Here is a 23077-nt window from a genome sequence, read left to right on the forward strand (position 1 = left end):
ATATGAATTTGGGATGTTGCTTTGATTGGGGGATTGATTTGGGGATTTGCCTACTTGATTCGAGAGAAAATAAAAAGGAAAAAAGAAAAAGAAAAGGCGACCATCTGGTACTGCCGCTATTGTCTCTTTAGTCCCGGTTGGTAACATCAACCGGGACTAAAGATCCCCTCTCTTTAGTCCCAGTTGTTGGTACCAACTGGGACTAAAGATGTATCTTTAGTCCCGGTTATTTTAACAGAGACATCTTTAGTCCTGGATCCTTACTTCCGGTTGGAAAACCGGGATTAAATGGGGGTTTCCAACCGGGAGTAAAGATGGTTTCTCCATAAGTGGTCTCATCATCACAATTTGCCACGTCATCAGAATAATCAGAGCCGTTGGATGCAACATGCATTCAATAGATAACGTCGGATCTAGAGTGAGGATTGGACAGTAAAAGATGACCCAGGTCAGGGTTCAGGTCTTGGGAAAGGATCTAGAGAAAGGAAGCATAGTAGCAGACCTATAGTCAAATGGAAAAAAAAAGGCCACGTACTAAGCTTCCTGTTACTATTATATAGACCGTAGCTATTGGGTTTACACATGATGTAATTTGATCAGAAAGGAAGTTAGTTAATTTAAGGGTTTTTATTTTATTAACGCATTAGAGACTGAGTTGACACTGGTTATTTTATAATTGAGAGTAAAATATTTGAAAATATGAAAAATATAATTGCAATGCAATAACATGATTATCAAAAATAGAATAGGAGATATAACAAAGGTAAAAGATAGGAGGATCAAAATTATATTGAATAAAAGAAGAAAAATATATATATATTCAAGTAAATTATGATTCAAATGGAAAAACATGATTAAATTTGTAATCTTAATGCCCATGGTAAATTACCTACGGTAAGAGATAATTTATATGCGAGTTTCTAATTTATGAAAGATAATTACCACTCTAGACAGATTACTTTTCTTAATACCACTTTTAATAATTTACCAAATAAAAAATGGTTTTAAGATATTAAACATGTCAACGGATGCATATTAATATCATTTCTCAATCATTTACAAACACAAAAATTGAAAACCCATTCATAATGCATTCATGGCTTTGTGGTATATTTCTTGCAATTATTATGAATAACCTTAAACATGTGATTCTTTTGTAAAATTTATATACAATAATATAATTCTTTTTGTAAAATTTATATACAATAAGTACAAAGTTATCTATAAACAAACTCTTAGCTTCGGGGTTTGCAACAAGGTGAATATAGTAAAAAATGAATTTACTATAACAAATGCACTGGTAGGTTATATTAAATGTTGTAAAATTTATTCAACATATGAATGTAAAATTGACGACAAACATAGAGGATGCCATAGTCCTTCTTAGTGGCATATGCCATAGTCCACATATAGAGATTGAAAAAAGTCATGATAGTCGCGCAATGGGTGACGAATGTGGCTAGTAATAATATGAAGTTTTTAATGCAACTCTTCTACAGAAATTTTTTTAAAAAAAACACGCCATTTAGAAAAACGAGGAAAGTGAAGTTAGGGAAAGTAGACTAAAGAACGTAACCTAATTAGAATCTATGTTATAAAATTCAGAAAATAAACAAGAAGCAAGAAGGTATGAAATCTAACTTTTCTAGTTTATTAGAAACTTAACTATTCAATCAGTTTTTTTCTTATAATCTTAAACTCTTCTCAACACAGCCACAGGGGAAAATAATATCTAGGATTACATTTCTTTTTTTTTACTTGCCATAGGATTACATTTCTTTGATGTCCCTCCAATCAGTCATTTATCATTTGGATTTGGGAAAAGTCTGACTTATCCCTCCCCAAATTATTGTCTTAGTTTGTTGAAATGGTACAGTTCCTAGGGTTAATTATTCAAAAATGCTTTCCGACGTACGTCCGAGCGCATGTGAAATATCGGACGGCTTCATCCTTATCCAAAACTCCAACTACCTTCTCCTCCACATCTTTTCTATTAACTTTTTTCCTCTCGCTCTCCCTCCTTCCTCGAAACTTCCAGCCATCGAGCACACGGCTCTTCGCTTGCTTGTGTTCTTGGCTCTCTTCATGCCTTGCTTCTTCCTCCTCCTCCTCCTCCTCCCCGTCGCGTGCTCCTGTTGCCACCACATCCTCGCATCCTCCTCCTCCTCGGTACGGTATTCACCTCTTCCATAGCGGAGGCATCCATGGCTGCAGCGGCAGGGCAAGGTGATGCAAGATAGCAAGAAGATGCTGACCTCGCCGGTGCCCACACAATAGCGGCAGCAGGAGGGCAGAACGTGAGGATGTCGGGGAGGGAGACACTGGACTTGCCATCGGCGTGGATCAGATGTGGTGGCCCTGGCTAAGGTCACTCCTCTCACGAGGCTGCTCATATGTGTTCTTCCCTAGCCATTACCTCTCCCATGCTGCATCATTAACTTGATTTCGGCGGATGGAGTAGATGAAGAAAACAAAGGTGGGTTCATTTTTGTTTGGATTTTTAACGATGTTGCAGCCTATTATTTATCTCTATTGCACTTTATTTTATTAAGGTGTTTCGTTTTCTTTTGATTTGATGTTGCATATATCAATTCTTCGTGTTGCAATTGGTGTGTTTCGAATGTTGTATTTGGTTGAAACAATTTCGTTCAAGCGATGAAACATTTTCCTTTAATTGGTGAAACATTTTTCATCGAGTGGTGTAACATGTGAAACATTTCGTGCAATAACGTCCGACGTTTTGCAAAATATGGTGAAACATTTTTTTTGAAACAATGAAACATTGCGACATCTCTTTAACACGTAGTGAAACACCGTCCGGAGTTTTACAAATCTCCGGATGTCCGACGTGTAGTCGTCTCCTTAATTATTGAACGAACACAAAGTTAAATGCATTTTTTTTACTTGCTAAATACTAGTATATAGTAAGATATTTCTGCCATGTGTCTCTAGGACCGTCCGCTGCTTTATTAGGGAGGCCCATCATGAATAAATCTTTTGAAAAATATCTATGCAGGGCTTATGCAATGAATCGAAGTTCCATGTCCTGCATTTCTCAGCTGGAGTCCCATTTCACATGAGCTGTGATAGTAGTAGAGAACTGCATTCATACACTACTTTGTACACTGCAGAACATTTGAGCATGATGAGGTACGACTTTCCAAACAGTAACTGCAACATAGGGGGTCAATCATTAATGACTAGCAGCACTTCTTTGACGTACAAGAAAACCAGGACGACTAGCAACACGGGTAGACATAGGGTGTGTAGAGTTCATGCTAAAATTAGAAGTTTTATTAAAATTAAAACGATGTGACAAAAAAGTTAAGAAGTTTATGCGTGTAGAAAAGTTTTGATGTGATGGAAATGTTAAAAGTTTGAAGAAAAATTTTAGAACTAAAATTAACATCTGTAGGGGTTTTCACTGTCATCTAGCATCTGATGTTCGAAGCAGAAAACCTCGTCATATCATAGTACTCTCATTTTTAAATAGATGATACCGTTGGTTGATTTTTGTCTGATCATTTGTCTTATTAAAAAATTATATAAATATTATTTATTTTGTTGCAACTTAATTTATGCAAGGTGTTTTTGCCCTCAAATTTTCGTACGTTGTCCCATTTTTTATCCATCGTCGCGTCGGCTTGGTTGCCGCACGTCGCTCGGAGACGGAGATGTACAGGCGCTGTTCTGCATCTGACCGAGGAAGCGCTCGTGAGTCCTGAATTTTTTTTTTTTTACCAGCTGGGCCATCTGCCCATCGCCCTAGGCCTCTTGGGCTTCTTCCTGCCTGGCCGGTCCTGCTCCTTCCCAGCTAAATAGTTAATGATTTTTTTTTCTGTTGTATTCTCTGCTTTTTGGTATAAATAAACGGGAGAAGATCCTGTACATGATTTATGATGAATTTGATAATTTTATCAACCCATGCGTTTTTCATGTAACGTTTGTGTTGTGTACCCTTTTCACTAAGCCACTTTTAACTGTATTCATTATTTTCTTTGGTGATTCACCAGTTAAATATGTAATATTTGTATTTCTTTACCTATTATACATATTACTAGAAAAAATACCCGTACGTGGCAACGGATGAAATCTATTTTAATCTTATTATTGTTATATGGTTTATTATTGTTATGCTTTTAGTAATACAGAAGAAATCATATAAGAAATCTATTTAAAAAAGAACTCGCATGCTAACTACTCTTAACTGCAGCTCATGATTTTCTAAAAATATATATATCCAACCTAACTCTCACAGTGAATTCCATTTTAACTAAACCATATAACAATAATAAAATTAAAATAGCCTTCACCCGTTGCAACGCACAGGTATTTTTTAGCATATTTATACCAAATTTTGGAACTAAACAAGGGCATAGAAAATTAACATCCGTAAGGGTTTCCACTGTCATCTAGCATCTACTGTCATCTAGCATCTGATGTTCGAAGCAGAAAACCTCATCGTATCATAGTACTCTCATTTTTAAATAGATGATACCGTATCAGTATGACTTATTCTTTAGCATATTTATACCAAATTTTTAAATAAGACAAATAATCAAACGTTATTTCATAAAAGTCAATGGCGTAATCTGGTCAAGTGATTGAACCCAAGTGATTGAAATGCAGACCAAAATTTGGCTATAGAATTGGTGCTAGACAACAAGGTCGATGATAATATAGTATCAGGAAAATGTAAAATAGGAAATAGGTGAAACGAACACACGAAACATCAAAGCTGAATAACAAGGCCCTGCATTGGCAATCAAGACAAAAAAAAATTAAATGATAAAGAAATGTTGGTATTAGTCAAGTACTCCCTCCATACTCGTTCGTATTAGAAGTCGTTTAGGACAATGTTTAAGTCAAACTTTCGAAATATAAATCATGAATAACTCTCAAGTTGTTGAGTTTGAAAATGTAAAAATTATATGAATAGATTTGTCATAAAAAATACTTTCATAAAAGTATACATATATCACTTTTCAATAAATATTTTTATAGAAACAAGAAGTCAAAGTTGTGTTTTGGAGACCGTGTCGCTGTCCAACACAATTTCCTTTACGAGTACGGAGGGAATAGTTATTTCAGTTACTTCTTCCTGTCTCAAAGCAAACGAAAATTAAATAAAGATTGTTGTTTGAGCTTCCTTTCACCAGTCCAACCAGGTCCCCATAAGCAATTTTGCACCAAATTTGTTGCAGCTGGAAATCTAAAAAATGAGGAAAAAACAAAGTGTGAAGGACGTATTTTCATGCTTCAACATGCCTATCATGTTTCGTGTATAACACTACAAGTTGGGGGAAGAACGAATTGCCGCAGTCCTCCCACAAGTTTGTTTTGAAAAAAAAAAATCGCCACCAATCCTTCCGGTGATAAATGTTTGTATTCATCTATTTGCCACATGTCACCTAACATGCTCTTGTTTCAGATTTGTTCCTTTCTTACAAAAAGAATCAGTCAGCAATGCCAAAAGGTTTCAAAAAGATGTTGGAAACATTCCCCCTATCTCTAATTTGCATGTCCTATCTGAATGAAACTAATTTATGCAGCACACCAGACCTAGCCAAATATTGTTCCACTCAAGTACAGCTAAAATTACTGGTAGTAAGGTTTGAGCATCCATGTTGCATCATTTTTGCATCTTTGCAACATTGCTATTTCCTTCAGCAGATTCTTAAATAGCAGCATATCCTTGGACATAATGGAGTTCTTAAAATGCCTGGTTAATGCTTGTTGAGCTGGCTGAAGCCTGAAGGTGCATATTGGTAAATTAGGACTTGAGGTTGCATGATAATGTTCCTAGTAGAAGAGCTTGATGCATGACCTTTCTATGATAAACTTGGTGTGTGATTAGAAGCTAGTCCCTAGATCATCTTTTTCTTTGTAGCGAATATGCAAGAGATGTTCTAAGTGCATCCTACCTAAAAGTTTGCAGACTTTGGCCCTGCTATTTGAAGTTTCTGATGGCTGAGAAGAACTAAATAAACCAATGCCTATTGAGTGTTGACTTAAACTTCAAGAACACTGAGGATGGTGTCTCGGCAGCACCAGCTCTTACCAGTCGAACTAGCAACCAAAAAAAACTATCATGACTTCCGATTGGCGTCAAGCTTCTGGTCATCATTAGCATGCATTATGGCATCGTGATTAATTGCACTCTGAGAAAAATGGAAAAAAAATATCATTTTCAGAAACAAAAGCCGAGACAAATTATTTGTGTTAGGGATAAGAAATAATTGCTTACATGAATCCCTGAGCATCAAAAAGACTCTTCAAAATGTGAGATTCTTCATTCATGCCGAGATGAGCTATGGTCTATTTTTTTTCCGCATTCCATGCCTGGATGAGTTTGGTTCAGTCTCGGAGGTCGTCTGCACATACCTGATCTTGCCGCTAGTCATTTGGAACCTTGGTATTCACATCTTCAGACAACTCGCTGAAAATATTGGATGTTTCAGTCAAACATCTACTGAAATTATTGGATGATCAGTCTATATACTATCACATCTCCTCTCCTACCCTATCTTAATAATGTTTGAAGACATTAAGCTTCTCTCTCTGCTTATGAAACGGTTTTCAGATTATTGTGCGCATGGAGTATGTTGTATATGGAGGAGTGTTACGAAGTAATCGAACTATTTTTGCAATTGGTTCAATTATCCCATGAGTAGCTATGAGTTCAACAGGGGAAAAAAATCTAATGTTACAAATTTCAAAAAGCCAAGCGCTAGTGTCTAGCGCTGCCTCCACCGAGAGACCCGACTGTGTGCCTCTATAGGGCATCTTTTTGGCAGGGGGTCGCCTGCCGTGCCCCAGTAGGGGATCTTTTCACTGCTTTTTTTTTTTTTTTGCAGCTGAAACGGTAGTGCGGATACACGCCCTACCGCTGCCCATTGCAGTCGGGGTGGGTGCCTCTGGGGTGGCGATGGAATGGAATCAAATCGAGCTAATAAACAGGTCGTGTTGTCTCAGAATCGGCGATATGGTACAAAACTAATTGTTGGATGGATTCAGTCGGAGCCAAAGAACAGCGGCGCAGACCGACCTAGGAGTAGAGGCGGAAGCATACCTGCTCTCCACGGAAGCCCGGCGGCGAGGGGCGCCATCGATCTAAGCCGGTGCTGAATATTCGCGCCGCCGATGTAGGCATGCCACGGAGACTACACCGGAGATCCACATCCTCCTGGAGCTTCGACGGCGCGTCCGCAGCCTGCTGCTCGCCGCCGGAGCCGGAATTGGGGAAGCGGCGGCGTCGGGGGAGGAGGAAGCGACAAGGTGAGGGGGAGAGATCGAGGGCTCCAGTTTCCCATCGTCCCATAAGCCACGGGTTGGGCTTCTCTCTTCACGCCTGGTTTTTTTCCCATCGTCCGCAGCCTGGGCATCGAGCCCAAGCTGCTGCAGGCCCAGTTCACGCCTGGTTTTTTTTTTTTGTGGATAAGTACACCGAAGCTCCCTCAACTTATCATCGAGTTACAAAATCGTCCCCCAACCGCAACACCGGATACAACACATCCTCCAACTTACAAAACCAGTAAAAACTAGGTCCCTCGACGGTTTTGACTCCGGTTTTATCCGACGTGGCAGCTGACTCAACATGGGCCCCACACATCAGGGTCACCACATCGTCGTCATCTATTTCCCCTCTTCTCTCCCTTCCTCCTCTCTATCTTTCTCATTATTCTCCTCATAGGGTTGGTGGGGTGAGGTGGGAAAGAGCGGGCGGCGACGGGCGGTGCGGTGGCGCGGCGAAACTGGAGAAGGGGTGACGTGGCAATGGCGAGCCGGGAGCAGATGGCGCCACAGCGGTGGGCATGGAAGTAGAGGCAGGCACTGTGGCGGTTGGCGCATAGTCGAATAGGAAGCCATGACATTGATGATGCTGCCGCCATTGCGAGAGAGAGGGTGGCCTCGGCGAGCAGAGCAGTGGCGGCGGAGCAGAGCGCCAGCGGCGACGGGCGAGCCCGCCACACGGAGCGGAGCATGCGCGGTGACCGCCATGGTGGTGGGGAAAGTTAGCGCTGGTAGCAGCTTCTGGGCGCCACGGCGGCGTGAGCTTGGTGAGAGGATGCTACAACGGATGGAGCATCGCTGCGTTGTCGGCTGGCTCCTCCGTCGCCGGTACCGCGTTGATGGCGGGGACGCGGCGGCCGAGCTTGTCCTCACGGATAGGGTGGAAGGACCGAAGGATTGGACGTGGTGGTGGATGAGGTAGAGAGGGTTTGGTAGGCTGTCCTTGGTTACCCTCCCACACGCGAGCCCCCACATGTCAGAGCTGCCAAATAGGTGAACCTTAACAAAATAGTGACGGAATGGTGTGGAGAGCGCAGTAAAGTTCAACGATGGCATAGAGGGAGGCTCGAACTTTTTAGTGGCACAGAGACAAGCACCATCTTTCTTAATGGCATACAGGTAAAAACCTCCTAAAATGGACTATGGATGTAGCCTTAATTGAGAGACCTAAAATGGCCGTAGCCTGTGTTGGCCAAGACTCAAATCGTGCAGGAGCAGAACAGCCCAAAAAAGAATCAAGACCATGGCCCAGCTTTTTTCGATGGACCGCCCTGGGCTTCGACCGAAAACCAAAAGATATTTCTGACTCACAATACGTAGTCATCATGTATGAAGAGTGGAAGACAGACCTCAAAAAGCAGTTTAGTAATTCTGTGTTTAAAATGTCTTTTTTATCACGTAAAAATATACTGATCAAACACGTGAATTAAACGATTTGTCGATCTGCAAATTAAACGATAAATAAAAAAATAACAGAGGGAGTGAAAACTCTCGGGTACCAGACATAACCGACCTCGCCCTTCACTCGTTAAATCCCTTGGCAAATCATGCTCATATCCAATATTGTTTGAAAGTAATTTTTCCCCTATCAAGCATATCATAAAACCCAAGGAATAAATTCCGAGAAGAGCCGTATTAAACAAAGGGAAGCTAAGACGCAGTTTCCTTTACCTCTGAGCATACGGTACGTACACATGCCAAGCTTGGCACCGGAAGCACCGCCGGTGCCATCTTCCATTGACAGAAATGACGCCGACAACTCTCATGTGCCTAGACATTTGCAAAGCCAGAAACGAACCTGATCAAAATGCCTTTTACTAATCCAAATCACAGCAGCATGAATCGATGCGATCTCACACATATAAAAAAACAGTAGCCATTAACTAGAGGAGGTAGGAAATACGTACATCGAGAAATTACGGCCCATGTGCCATGTTAATTTGGTTAATACTGCAAGCCCCTGCAAGCTGCAAGCTTCACGGTCTTCTACACAGACATGTGGTTAAAATAAAATGGCACACTGACTGTAAGTGGAGTCAACGCAAGATCTGTAAGAATGACAAACTGGCAAGTGAAAAATACTGGCATCCTGCGCCAAATTCCAGAAGATGGAATGAAGAAATGCTGATCCATGAATAAGATGCAGAGATGTATGTAGCTTTTGTCAGAGATTGTAGAAACACATGAAAAGAATTGATAAATTGATGCGATCACTCACCAGATGCTTGGTGTAATTTCAGTGGTATAGTTTTCTTTTTACTTGAATTCAGTAGTATAATTTGTCCAGCAATTAATCAAAGCCCCAACAACTTCAGTGATTAATTCCATACTTCATTAGTATCATTACCATCCTGGAGAACAAAAATGTATATGAGAATTATATTTATTCAGAAAATACAGATAAAAATCAGACAACTTAAACATGAGTGGTACGGCAGGATGCAGTAAGCGCAAAAGATTTGTTTCAATTTGGGAAAAATACAAAAGCAAACATCAGATTTAACTCAAACAAGTGCTATGTTGACATTTTTACGATCATTTAAAGCAAATCCAGTTGACTTTGTCCCAAGACAACATTTGAGCTTCTCAAAGTACGGATATGTGATGAACTTGTACTAAGATGTACCGTTATAAATTTGCAAATTGTTTATAGCACAAGTTCTGGGGTTTTGTTCCCATGAGCATCCATGAAAAAAGAATATGAGTGCACAGCCGCACATAGGGCTTAGTCTGAAACTTGGAGGTCTGAATTTACTGGTGGAATTTTGGTATGCATCACCTCGTAATCCACAACTGACTTACCCTTTCTGACTTGCAGATCAATTTGTCTATGGAAGAACAGTTCACCGCGTCACTTGCATTAGTTGGGTTTCTAGACCAGAGTGTCGGTCTACACAAAAACCATCAGATCAATCAAATTAATCCACCAGTCAGGAGTAACTCCTTTGAAAGATTCCTCTGAGGAACGACTGATATCTATTGGAGCTGCACAAACCTGACAATAATGAGGGACTGAGTTGAACAACAGCAAATCATTGGTAACTGTTCCGAAGGCATTGACTGGAAACAACTTGTAACTGCATATCATTTTTGTGTACTTCCAGCCTTTCACAACCTAGTAGATGTCATATAACATGAGAAACCAGCAAGCAAGATTAGATGCCTTATAGCTGAACTAATAATTACCTTTTATGTGGATCTAGTGACAGATTGCACCACAATGGCCAAAGGGATCCTAAAACTCTTTTGTCATCATAACATAAGCCTTCAGCAACTTGCTTGAGAACCACCTTAGCTTGTCAGAAGACCCCGTGGGACGGCTCGCAGATTTGGAGCCAAGATCGAACCCTAGAACCAGTTAGTCAACTTGATCACCATTCTGGCTTTAATGGAAGCCACTTTCATCACCATTTTTTACACAACTTATTCAGCAGCCAGACGATTCTCTTCAGTTTCTTACATCTTCCAAGAATCAAAGTCACTGGCAAGCTAGATATTGTTTAGTTGTTTAGACGCGCTCGCACAACCAAGTCTCCCTTCACCTCAGTCTATAAAGGGCACACCATTTGAGACACAGCACACCCACTCACTCTGCTCACTCTCCCATACCACCAAAAGCCATGGGGCAGGCTAGGGCTCACCTCCTAGCCTCCCTGTGGGCTTTCTACCTCATCCTAGCAATCTCCATGGTCACTGGCGACCTCACCAATGACCTCGACATACTGTGGGGAAACTCAAAGGTGTTCTATGACAACTCCGGCAAACAGACTATCTCACTGACTCTTGACCGCTGGACGACCTCCGCATTCCGGTCGAAGAGCACATACCTCTTCAGTAGGATCGACATGGACATCAAGCTCGTTGCTGGAGACTCAGCTGGAACCGTGACTACTCTTTATGTAAGTGGCCAGGGAATGAACAGATTACTGTATTAGCATTGGTGTCACTTGCAGATCTTTTAGACTAACCATTCTCTTGTGTTGCGATCTTGGAACAGATGATAACAGAGGGCCTATGGCAATTCCACGACGAGATTGACCTTGAGTTCTTGGGGAACTCCACTGGCGAGCCGTACACCCTGCACACTAACCTGTATGCCAGAGGGAAAGGTGGCAGAGAGAAGCGGTACAAGCTCTGGTTTGATCCCACTGCAGACTTCCATACCTACACCATCATCTGGAACCAAAGAAATATCCTGTAAGCTCCCCCAACCTATCCAGTTAAACTTATATTGTGCAGAATTAGTACCAGTTTCACAATTATTTGATAAGCAATACTACATGGCAAATAAATGTTACTCCCTCGGTTTCGTATTATAAGTCGCTTTGATTTTTTTAAGTCAAAACTTTTTGAAAGTTTTACCAAGTTTATAGAAAAATATAGGAATATTTAGAGCACCAAATTAGTTTTATTAAATCTAACATTTTAAATATATTTTGATAGTTTCTTGTTTTATGTTAAAAATATTGTTATATTTTTCTATAAATTTAGTCAAAGTTAAAAGAAGTTTAACATAGAAAAAAAAATCAAAGCGACATATGAAAAGGAGGTAGTAGAAAGAAAGAAAAAATAGTATCAAGAAAATCATCTTATGCAGCCCATTTATTTGAAAGGCACAAACCTTAACAATAAGAATGCTGTTGGGTTGCAGAATCCTTGTTGATGACAAGCTGATCCGGCAGATCAAGAACAATTTGATGTACAGTGTCCCGTACCCAACCTATCAGCCAATGAGGGTATATGGCAGCATCTGGAATGCCGATGACTGGGCAACAATGGGAGGGCGGGTGAAGACTGACTGGTCGCAGGCGCCATTCACAGCATACTTCCGGAACTACAGGGCTATCGCTTGCCCCCCACAACAGAGCTCCCCACTCTGCGGCCAGAGCTCCGGAAATTGGTTCAACCAGGAGCTGGACGTGACACGGAAACAGCAACTACAGGAGGTGGATGCCAACTACAAGATCTACGATTACTGCACTGACACCAAGAGGTTCAAAGATAATCTCCCCAAAGAGTGTACGATAAACTAGAAGTAATTCAATTAGCAGATAGAAAGGGTGAGAGGTGTATTGGATGATTCGGTTCATTCTTTCCAAGTATGAACAGTATAACAAATGTATTGTCCATTGCATTCTTACAGAAGAAACCTAAATCTTCCTTATTACAAGAAGCATCAGGGAAGCACTCTACTTTAAAATGAAAATAAATTGTTGGCTGTACATATAGCAAATGAAATATGATCAGCAACTCATGTGCAGTGAGCTAACTATGTAAAGGCTTTCTAGTCAAGCTAGTGTTAATTATGTGAAGGCTAACTGAAACATTTGCAAATAGTTGCAATTAAAAGCCAGTCAACTCATAGATGTCAGTGTAAAATATAAACACAATTATGCAATTTGCAAACAAGATATGAAGGATGTTATATGAATAACATGGTATAAAATCATTTGTGTTTGCATCACTAAATATTATGCTTGATTACTTACATACCTCACATGTAACTGGTAAGATCAACCTGGAAATACAGCAGTTTTCAGTTAGACCCCTTGTTTGCTGTGCTTCAATGTATTGCCACAAAGATATTGAATGCAAAACACATCTCATTCCTTATTATCAGAGGAAGTAGCGTGTTTCAGAGGACTTTGTATCCAGAACAAATATTTAAGCCTTGTTCTTGTCCTCTAATAATATGCTTTGATATCAACACTACAGAAAAATAATATCTGACCATGAAGGTTACCATTTTCTTGATGTGGAGAGTGAGCATGGCAGTAAAGGATTCAAGTTTAAAGCGCATGAATTCATCAGTAAAAAGATTCACAATATTCATATCATTTCTGGAAGCAAATGTGTGTTACAATTAGATCCTGCTGAGCTATAGAGCTCCATCTCTAATTCCAGAAATTAAGGTGTGGCTAGAAATTCAGCTAGTGAAAATTGTAGCTGGTTGAGGATGAATATCTAAGTGCCCTCATAAAAGGTAAACTTTGCACCAATAAATATATCCCAGGGTATTGAATAATTTTACATGTTATCCTCGCAACTCTCTAATCCACATATATAGCTAGTAACCCTGGGCAATAAGGTACTACCAAGATCCTCTAAGAAATACTTTAAAAACTAAATAATTTCTGCATCCCCTATAGCCTTTTCTAATCTTGTCAACCTGCAGTAACACATCACACAGAACCCACGTAACCGAACATTGTGGTAATTACCTTTACGTAGTACTCCCTCTGTCCCTAAATATTTGACGTCGTTGATATTTTTAAATATGTTTGACCGTTCGTCTTATTCAAAAACTTTTGTGAATATTATTTAAAAACTTGAGTACTAGTAGTATATTTAACAATGAATCAAAAGATAGAAAAATAATTAATAATTACTTAAATTTTTTGAATAAGACGAACGGTCAAACATGTTTAGAAAAGTCAACGGCATCAAATATTTAGGGACGGAGGTAGTATCAACTATCAAGTATCAATTGGCTCTGTGCATCCTCCCATGCCTTCCTTCTGAATCACAGCATCTCTGGACTTATGGGTATGCTTTTGATAACAGAAGAGTGGTGGAATGAGCAGATATCATCCCACCAATTCCTTTACACTGGAGTCCATTGCAGCAGTGCCAAACTACCATCACCATGTCAGTACTTGGCAATAAACCTATTTATCACAAAAAGATTAGTAGTTAACATTTAATATTAATGTGAGAAATACAATTCCATCCTCAACCTGCTCAATAAAAAGTTGCTTATTGTTATTTAGAGTTCCAGACCCAATGTATAACTTATCTTGTTCTTTCCATATTACCCCAAGTGTTACTTCTATATAAACTAAAAAATATAATTACATAAATGCATGCTTAAATTTGCAAATCATTTGTGTATCACTCACAAATATAACTACATAAATGCAAACTTAAATTTGCAAATCATTTGTTGCATCACTCACAACTCACAAGGTGGGTCTGGGCCCACATGTCAGTAGGATAATGTGCATAAGGAGGCTGCCATAAAAGAAAATGATTAAATTTCACAAGACAACAGGTACTTTGCACAATCTATATCTGTGCTAATGTAAAAGATGGTAGTGGTAGTGGTGGTGAATCACCACCCAAGTACCCAATAACCATGTGGGACCCATAAACAGGGAGACTTTGCCTATTTCCCAACCCCCAAGGCCACAGACCCTGAGAACTCTAGCTCAATAGACACCTAGAAAGTGACTGCAAAAGTAACATGATGATAATATTAGGCAATAAGAACAATTATTGTGGGCTTTAGAATATATACGATGAGCTATTTTTCTTAAAAGATATCTGTTGCAACTCACAGGTATTATGCTAGTCTATCACAGTACTACAAATTTAAGAACTTGTCTTATAAAACTACAGATTGAGTGTCTCCGTTATCACAAAACTACAGTTTTAGCCTTACCCATTACACGCATTGACACCTGATGTTTGGGACCCACCTGAAGTCTCATGAAGCGATCAGTAATTAGGTATTAGATTTCTGCATTTTGATGCTTCTATAATCAAGTGTTAGCTATATGCGCCTACATGCTTTTGTGTTACCTCTGCACGGATGCTTTGACCTGATCAGCATGTGGATGCTTTGAGTAAATATGTACTTCTGTAGTTTCCGGAGACTGCAGGTGGGTCCCGCACAAAGGTGCTGGTGCATCTAACGGGCAAGGTTAAACCATGTAGTTTTGTGATAATGGAGACACTAAGTCTGCAGTTTTGTGATAGATTGTACAAAGCACATGTAGTCTTGTGAAATTTACTCAAATAAAAATGTCATCGCAATTTTTTTCTGCATGCCCAGAGTCTCAGAGTATCAACAGCCTACTGCATTGCCCACTCTATCACATATCAACTGAATAAACATTTCAAAAGTTGAACATGGCCCCTAAGAAAGGTGTTAATCCAAACTACAAAGTATTGAGGCTCAATTCGTGGTTGTTGTGCTATATTGCACTGTGCATATTTTTCCCTTTTCTAAAAGTTGCTGTAGAAAAATAAATCTAAAACGGTTGTAGTTTTGTTTATGAATCAAATGAAAGCTAAACAAAATATTTATCAATCTGTCATGACTCTTTTTTTTATTCATATTTGCATAGCACTATATATTATCATTTGAGATTAGATTGAAACAGAAGACAGTTTACAAGCACCAAAATGTATAAAAGCAGTTGAACCAAAACTCATAGTCCACTGCAATGCCAAACAGAACCTGAATCAAAGCAATCTCTATGTGACTGCCTAGAAACATAAAGTATTAAAAACACAGGCACCGTTTATTAGGGATAAAGAATTAGTACTCTATTGTTGCATATATCGAAAATTACAGCTCACAATGCCTGCACATTCGTGCCAGTATCACGGCTATCAACACAAACAACGTTAAATAACTAGGTACGACTTCCGTTGTTACAATGTCAACTAAGGCCTGTGTATCAAATAGTATTATAGGAATTTTTAGACAGTGGAATTCAAGATAGTTATGTACAAACTAGCCTATAAGCAGCAGTGCACTGACACAATGACCTTACAAATACGTGTGAAGTGTGAAATTCCCAGTGGGACTTCAGTGTGCATGACTAGATGGCCTTGTGTTTACAGGTCACTTGCTTGTCTGACTTGCACATAATTTGAGTTGTTTAACAAAGATAAGCATCACTTATTAAATGTCTGTTTACATCTGGATAATTTCATTCTTTATGGAAGTCATTGATGGACCAATGTAATCGACCACAAAAAATAGTTGCAGTTCGATCCCTCATCACGAACATCCATGAAGAGGAAAATCAGCATTTGATGAAAAGTAAACAGATCAATGTGGCAGGACTGCATAAAGCTAGCAATTCTCCAGATGCTTTATAACTATGTACATATTTCATAATTGAGTTCAACTAGTAATTTCACCTACAAGAACTGCACTGTGTGGCGACCAAAAACCTCTAGACCATAACTGAGCACATATTTCATAATTGAGTTCATCTAGTAATTTACCTACAAGAACTGCACTGCATGGTGGCTAAAACCCTCTAAACCATAAGCTTTCAACTTGCTTAAGGCCAGGTGAGTTCGTCAGAAGCCACCATGGGGCGGCTTGCAAATTGGTTGGATGACAGAACCAGTAAGTCAACTCCAGACTACAGAATCCAGGCTGGATCATTCCTGCTCAAGCTATGGTTCAGGCCAATTTTTATCATTTTTTTTATGCCCACTTCTTCATGTCAGCCAATGATGTCCAGTTCATACACCTTCCAAGAATCTAAGGTAATAGTATGTCAGACCTAGATCTTGTTTAGACTTGAACACCTGGTTTCCTCTTCACATGAGTCTATATAAAGTCTACAACATTTCAACACAGCACACTCCACAGTCTGCCTACTCACTTAGGCACTTCGCATTAGCAAAAGCCATGGGGCAACCTAGGGCTCAACTCCTACCCTCCATGTCCATGGCAGCTTTGTATCTCATCCTAGCCACCTCCCCAGTAATCAGCGACATGACCGACAGCCTTGACATGCTGTGGGGCAATACACAGGTGCTCTATGACAGCACTGGCCACCAAATTGTATCACTGTCCCTTGACCGCTGGACTACTTCTGCATTCCGCTCAAAGACTAAGTATCTCTTTGCGAGGATTGACATGGACATCAAGCTTGTTGCCAAGGACTCAGCCGGCACTGTCACCACATTATATGTAAGTAAGAAACAAGTGATGCTACTGCAATATACCTTGAATCCTTAGACTAACCATTCCTTTGTACCGGAACTTGGGAATAGATGATAACTGAGGGGCTGTGGGACATACATGATGAGATTGATCTCGAGTTCTTGGGGAACACCACCGGTGAGCCCTACACCTTGCACACTAACATCTATGCCAGAGGAACAGGTGGCCGAGAAAAGCAGTACCGGCTTTGGTTTGATCCAACAGAAGACTTCCATACCTACACCATCATCTGGAACCCGCAGATGATCTTGTAAGTTACCTCTCTTCCTAGAGTCATCAGTTCTTATATATGCAGCATTAATAGTCCTCATTTGGGTAATACCGTCCTATACGTAAGCGATTGTGGAAAGGTTTTATCACAGCTAGGAAGGTGTATTCTTTATTAGAGCTAAGCATAAATTAATTTGTTTGGTCTGTTGTTGCAGAATACTTGTTGATGGCACACCAATTCGGCAGATGAAGAATCAGCTAAGGAATGATATACCCTTCCCGCTATATCAACCAATGAGGCTGTACGCCAGCATCTGGGATGCCGATGACTGGGCAACGCAGGGTGGGCGTATCAAAACCGACTGGTCTCAAGCACCATTTACCGCATTCTTCCGGAACTACCAAGCTAACGCCTGCATTCCGTACAAAACTGCCTGGATTTGCAGCCAAGGGTCTAATGACAGCAGCTGGTTTACCCAGGATTTGGATGAGGAAGGGAAGCAGAAACTTAAGGACGTAGATGATAACTACAAGATTTATGATTACTGCACTGACTCAAGGAGGTACCCAAATGGGTATCCCCCAGAGTGCGGGTCACAGTAGAAGTATTTCAGTTAGCTGATAGAAAGGGTAGCTGAGTTTTTTTTTTCTTTTGCACATTTGTTTGAGGAAAATAATCAAAAAAGAATCAAACCCCTTCGCACCCATATATTGATCCCAGAATATCAAAAACATTACACTAAAAAAACACAATGAGCTGAGCTGGATTAATAGAGAATGACAAATTTAACTATTAGTAGTGCCAACGAAAAGTCAAATAATCCATTTATGCAGCAAACTACTTAAATCAAAGAAATCTAAGTCAGCTGGCCCATTTATAGTAGTAAATATAAGCTTACCATGTAACTTCCATGCTAAGATATGAAGCAAGTCACTAAAATGGAAGAAATTTAAGCCAACTATTTTGTGCTCATATCAGCAAAAAAAAAAAAGTAATACTGACCTTCAATTGTAAGGTTGTATGCAAGAGGGGAATCAGCATTCCTTCTTTCACTAAGAGGCAGCACTGGAAACAGCTTTGCAACCAGGACTTCTCATTTCTATGCAGAGTAAAACCAGGGGAATCATGCATCCAGGCCTTCAAAGCACAATATGCTAGGGACTGCAATACAAAATATAGGCAATACATTTATAAAACTGGGGAGGTCAACCACACCACCATTCAGTCCAAACCAAATGATATTTTGATGGTGTTCAATCAGAGCTCAGGGAGATATTCACTTCCTCAGCTGGAAATGATGCGATTATAATGAATAGTGACCCAAGGTAAATTGTCACAATATTGCAGATTTGCAGTGTCCTATCAGCTATAGCCAAATATGGTTTTTGTAATGTGTTAGCATGTTACACTAAATGGCTGCCGAGTGCCAAGTTTAATGTTCATGAGCCAGTTGTGCTAATCAGGCGAAGGCACATTTGAAGGACAGATCATTGTTCCCAATTTACAGGCCGACTGAAAAGAGTTTCAGAGTCAGGGCTTAAGAACATCTATTCAAACAAAGAACAATTTCTGAAAAATATTATTATTGCAATATTTAGATCCTACTGGGAAGTGGGAAGCACAAGTCCACTTGATAACAACTCCAGCTTCTTTATGTCAGCTTCTACCTGAGTGTTCTAATTTTGAATATTCTGTATGGAATTGCCTTTAGCTATTGGGTCTACCAGAAAACATAGCAACAGACAACAGAGCTTTCGATTCAATATATATATAGCAAGTTAGCAAGACAGCATTCACTTTTTAATGAAGAGATAGACAAGATAATTACATATTTATCAACATAACTAGAAAGCACAATTGGCAATGAATATTTAATACTATAGGATTTCTTCATGTAGAACATTTCCTAAAGATGTTCTCACTTTGTCATGGTGTCATCTAGCTCCAACAATAAAAAACATGCTAATAAGATATTGTTGTATTGTCGACAGGCAAGGCAGATCTAGAAAGGAATACAAAATACAGTGCAAACACAATTCCTATAGAAATAAAATAATCAGGCATCAAGAAAAATGGATATAATTATTCTAGTATTACAGATAGTGTGAAAGCACATCAATTTCAGGATAAAGTCACCCACCTATTTCTTGGAAGTATGGAACCACCATTCAGGATGTCTCCAAAGTCCAAAATTTGCTCAGGAATATAGGTAGTCTTCATTACTCCCTCATTTTATTTGCAGCTCAAGAGAACCAACCTGATTCGGCAATCAGCTCAATATCTAGTTTAATAACTTGGTAAAGAGCCCAAATTAAGCTATATCATTAGCCAATGGAAGATGAGAGAACAAATAATACCTGAATTCACCTGAAAGAAATATTCTGGAAGTTGTAGCAGAACACATTTTGTTATGGTATTTGGGGAAAAAAGAAGCGCTAAACATCTAATAGAAATCGCAGAAAGTACTAACATTTAATATGAGCATAAGAATTCAATTGGAATAAAGCCAACAAATCTGGTTAACTCTATGAAAGATGCAAGGACAGATGAAAGACAAATGGCATGTTCATATGGCATATGATCACATTTACCTAATCTACTAGCATATAGCATCAATTGATCCCATGAATCATCATGACTATCCATAATCACATAGACATCAATGCAAAATGATATACAGCAAACAGGCCAAGATGTTCAGAGGCATCCTGGTTGTCGATGACATGGTAGCTCAGTAGCTGCAACAGAAATAAGTTTGTGTGGTGAAATATGCTGTGGTTAGGTAAACAGTAGAACATGCATTTTACAGGATCATAGAATCAAGTTACAACTTACAAGAAATCAATGGCCATTACTGCATAGCACTATCAATCAATGGCATGTCAGACCAAATAGTATTACAAACTTAATAACACACACACACACACACACACACACACACACACACACACACACATCATAGGCCAGGTGTGGTTAATGCAGACTGTAACACATCTTCCAGATACTTCTCTGCCGCCGCATACTGTCTTTTTTTGTCCTCTATAGCTAGAGCTGCTAGAGCTTTGTCCTGATGACAGTCACAAAAAATACCAAGAATAAGTAAAGATTTATGTCTGAAGAAAAGGAACAAAACAGAAAGCAAAAGGCATACTGGTGGCAAGTCCTGGTAGCTTCTCAATGTGTCTGCAATGGGTTTAGTCTTTCTCTCTAGATCCTTCTTATGCTCTGCCATTTCCATCAGCACACCATGATTGATCTCCGGTGTATATCCCACTCGGTTGAGCATTGCCTAACAGATAGAAAAGGAGAGTGAATCTAAAATGTGTCATTGTATATTACCAAATCAAAGAACAGTGTGTTGCGGCATACATGCAATCGGACTAAAAGGGGGATGGATAGCTCTAGATAGCCAAGCTGTTAAGGTAAGAATAACAAGAATAGTATAATATCACATAAGCCCTTAAAATTAGAAGTAACACATGTTTGTACTATCAACATCAGATCATGATGTGAAACTATTCAACTCATCATATGACTAACTTCGTCACTAGCAAACGGTAACATCAGCAGAAACAAGTGATGGAAATGCATGTTCAAACCAAATTCTACCTATTAGTTAGATACATCATTATTTCAACATTGAACAATTTCACAGCTACCCCCAAAACACACACAAGCTATATACAGTTATTGCCCTATCTTACAAAACCAATCAAAGATAGAGCAGAGAGTGCATAAAAGCGCAGATAAGCATCTGATCAACAGCCTCTTCAGGTCAAGATTCAGGAAATATGTGGATTGAAATGATTTCAAAGTTGTACGGTTAGCTTGATAATAGTATGTCATGTCCTGCAGCATCCTGCTAAACTCACAAGCACAAGTATTGATAAATGATAACTGACTATATACTTCTAAGTTCTAACAGTTGACAATCTCTAGCAAACACCATATGCTGCTTCAGCAACAGAAACTGCTTTGTTTAGTGGTAGTCGGCCAAAACTATCAGGTCAAAAGAAGAACTAAAACCATATACTGATTACACCACTTGCAAAAGAAGAAAAACTAGTCACCTTATAATTGGAGACTTGGAGTATATATTGGCGTTCCTTTGAGTCCATCATAACCAACTTTGTCTGCCAATCCGTCATCTGTTCTGCTTGTTGCTTCTCCACATCATTTTTAAATTTTTCCAGCATCCTTCAAATGATACATTGTTCATTATATTTTCCTCAAGAGATATAAGTGGTTGCACAAATCTCCTTAAGTATACTGAAAGTGAATAGTTTTCCACTCACTTCTTGAGCTCAGTAAGCTTGGTGATGGCCTTCCTTGTGTAATCAAGAAGCGCCTTTGATTCCTTATGCACCTTGTCCCTCTTCTCCTCCACCTCTGCTCTCCTCAGCGACAGGTCCGCACTGGCCACAACAAAGCTGCACAACCACCATTTCAAAGTAATCAGAGAACAATGAAAACAAAAGGAAAGAATCACCAGAACACTCACTATGAAAGTATGAAGCCTAACATTACTGTTCTCCACCATCAAATTGTTTGTTTCTTGTTGCAATAATGCATCCCAAACTAAGTTTTTGTCTGCATTAGAACCAAACATGAAAGCTAAACTAGCATGTGCTCCAGACATATTACATGTTCCTGCTATTTGGCCTACTAAACTAACAGCATTACGCATAACAGAACTGCCTACTGGAATTACAACTTCATCGAAGTTCACCCAATGCCGAGGATAAAACCGCATATGCTAAACAGATCGACTTGTTAGATGTTCATATCTCTCACTGGCAATGCGAATGGCAGAACAAATAGTCTTATTCATTCGAGAATTAAGCACGCAGAAGAAGAAGAAGAAAAACTGAGAACCCTAGCCCCCTCCACCTGCTCATCTCCGTGTCGCGGATGGCGAGGAGGTTGGCGACGGCGGCCACGGCGCGCGCGGACACGGCCGCGGGCGGCGAGAGCGCGTCCCGCGCGAGCCCTGCCCGCTCCAGCGCCTCCCGCAGGCGCGCCGCCTCGGCGCGGTACTCCGCGGCCTGCGCGCGCAGCCCCGCGGCCGCGATCCCCGCCGCGCGGGACCTCGCCTGCGACGCGGCCGCCAGCGCGCGGAGGTAGGCCACCCCGCGCGGCGTGGGCTCGGGCCCCAGCGAGAGCTCCGGTGCCGCCCCACCACCGCCGACGCCGACGACGCCGCCGCGCCCTCCCGGAGCCCCGACCCCGCCTCCCCCGGCCCCTCCGGCCTCCGCCGCGAGGGAGGCCAACCACGCGTTGACCTCGGCGACGGCGGCGGACGAGGAGGCGGGCCCGGACGGCGGCGCCGCCGGGTCGAGGTGGTCGGCGGCGTGGTCCATGGGTGGTAGAGTGGGTGGGTGGGTGGTTGCGGTGGCCGGCGAGACGGAGAGATCGGCGTTTGAAATTGGGAATTCGTGTGGTTTTTTTTTTCTTTCGAAAATGGAAATGCGTTAAGTTGGCGTTCATGCCATTTCCGGCCCACTCGGCCCGTTACAATTTGGAAAAGGAAAAAGTACACCGAAGGTCCCTCAGCTTGTCATCGAGTTACAAAATCGTCTCCGAACCGTAAAACCGGATATAATACCTCCTCTAACTTATAAAACCAGTGAAAACTAGATCCCTCGACGGTTTTGACTCCGGTTTTAACTGACGTAGCAGCTGACTCAGCATGGGACCCACATGGGTCCCACGTGTCAGCCTCTACTTCCCCTCCCATCTCCACCTCTCTTCCTCTCTCTCCTCCCACGAAAGCAGCTGGCCAGCTGGGTACGGTTCGGCTGGCGCGGCGGATGGCTGGT

At 40.6% G+C, this 23077-nt stretch overlaps 3 protein-coding genes and 3 long non-coding RNA genes across 6 annotated transcripts; 3 read left to right on the forward strand and 3 right to left on the reverse strand.

The window, feature by feature from the left end:
- The first annotated feature begins 1919 nt into the window (after positions 1-1919).
- Positions 1920-4094, forward strand: LOC136351515 (uncharacterized). The gene is made up of 2 exons (XR_010734731.1): positions 1920-2476; positions 3017-4094. It is a non-coding gene; the product is annotated as an uncharacterized lncRNA (long non-coding RNA).
- On the reverse strand, positions 2304-9639 carry LOC107281823 (uncharacterized). Its single transcript, XR_010734732.1, has 5 exons — positions 9512-9639; positions 9201-9341; positions 8965-9063; positions 6248-6439; positions 2304-6161 (listed from the first exon to the last, which is right to left on the reverse strand). It is a non-coding gene; the product is annotated as an uncharacterized lncRNA (long non-coding RNA).
- Positions 9640-9780: 141 nt separating this feature from the next.
- On the reverse strand, positions 9781-10616 carry LOC136351516 (uncharacterized). Its single transcript, XR_010734733.1, has 3 exons — positions 10480-10616; positions 10289-10408; positions 9781-10183 (listed from the first exon to the last, which is right to left on the reverse strand). It is a non-coding gene; the product is annotated as an uncharacterized lncRNA (long non-coding RNA).
- A 275-nt stretch (positions 10617-10891) lies between these two features.
- On the forward strand, positions 10892-12466 carry LOC9271033 (xyloglucan endotransglucosylase protein 7). Its single transcript, XM_015792907.3, has 3 exons — positions 10892-11192; positions 11291-11490; positions 11945-12466. Exons 1-3 carry the CDS (start codon positions 10914-10916, stop codon positions 12324-12326), a joined length of 861 nt encoding a protein of 286 aa, XP_015648393.1. The 5' UTR covers positions 10892-10913; the 3' UTR covers positions 12327-12466.
- Positions 12467-14149: 1683 nt separating this feature from the next.
- Positions 14150-17964, forward strand: LOC107275717 (xyloglucan endotransglucosylase protein 7). The gene is made up of 3 exons (XM_066303696.1): positions 14150-17014; positions 17098-17297; positions 17473-17964. Exons 1-3 carry the CDS (start codon positions 16643-16645, stop codon positions 17858-17860), a joined length of 960 nt encoding a protein of 319 aa, XP_066159793.1. The 5' UTR covers positions 14150-16642; the 3' UTR covers positions 17861-17964.
- Positions 17965-20036: 2072 nt separating this feature from the next.
- On the reverse strand, positions 20037-22697 carry LOC4345035 (AUGMIN subunit 1). Its single transcript, XM_015793496.3, has 5 exons — positions 22149-22697; positions 21554-21688; positions 21329-21455; positions 20410-20547; positions 20037-20325 (listed from the first exon to the last, which is right to left on the reverse strand). The coding sequence occupies exons 1-5, from the start codon at positions 22616-22618 to the stop codon at positions 20215-20217; spliced, it is 981 nt and encodes a 326-aa protein (XP_015648982.1). The 5' UTR covers positions 22619-22697; the 3' UTR covers positions 20037-20214.
- Positions 22698-23077: the final 380 nt, after the last annotated feature.

The sequence above is a fragment of the Oryza sativa genome, chromosome 8 (assembly GCF_034140825.1).
Source record: "Oryza sativa Japonica Group chromosome 8, ASM3414082v1".
In the NCBI taxonomy this organism is placed as follows: domain Eukaryota; kingdom Viridiplantae; phylum Streptophyta; class Magnoliopsida; order Poales; family Poaceae; genus Oryza; species Oryza sativa.

Coding starts and splice junctions, on each gene's coding strand:
- LOC9271033 (XM_015792907.3), top strand. CDS start 10,914: ATGGGGCAGGCTAGGGCTCACCTCCTAGCCTCCCTGTGGGCTTTCTAC. Junction 11,193..11,290: donor GAACCGTGACTACTCTTTAT/GTAAGTGGCCAG, acceptor ATCTTGGAACAG/ATGATAACAGAGGGCCTATG. Junction 11,491..11,944: donor TGGAACCAAAGAAATATCCT/GTAAGCTCCCCC, acceptor GTTGGGTTGCAG/AATCCTTGTTGATGACAAGC.
- LOC107275717 (XM_066303696.1), top strand. CDS start 16,643: ATGAGTCTATATAAAGTCTACAACATTTCAACACAGCACACTCCACAG. Junction 17,015..17,097: donor GCACTGTCACCACATTATAT/GTAAGTAAGAAA, acceptor ACTTGGGAATAG/ATGATAACTGAGGGGCTGTG. Junction 17,298..17,472: donor TGGAACCCGCAGATGATCTT/GTAAGTTACCTC, acceptor CTGTTGTTGCAG/AATACTTGTTGATGGCACAC.
- LOC4345035 (XM_015793496.3), bottom strand. CDS start 22,618: ATGGACCACGCCGCCGACCACCTCGACCCGGCGGCGCCGCCGTCCGGG. Junction 21,456..21,553: donor AAGCTTACTGAGCTCAAGAA/GTGAGTGGAAAA, acceptor TATCATTTGAAG/GATGCTGGAAAAATTTAAAA. Junction 20,548..21,328: donor TCCAAGTCTCCAATTATAAG/GTGACTAGTTTT, acceptor TCTATCTGTTAG/GCAATGCTCAACCGAGTGGG.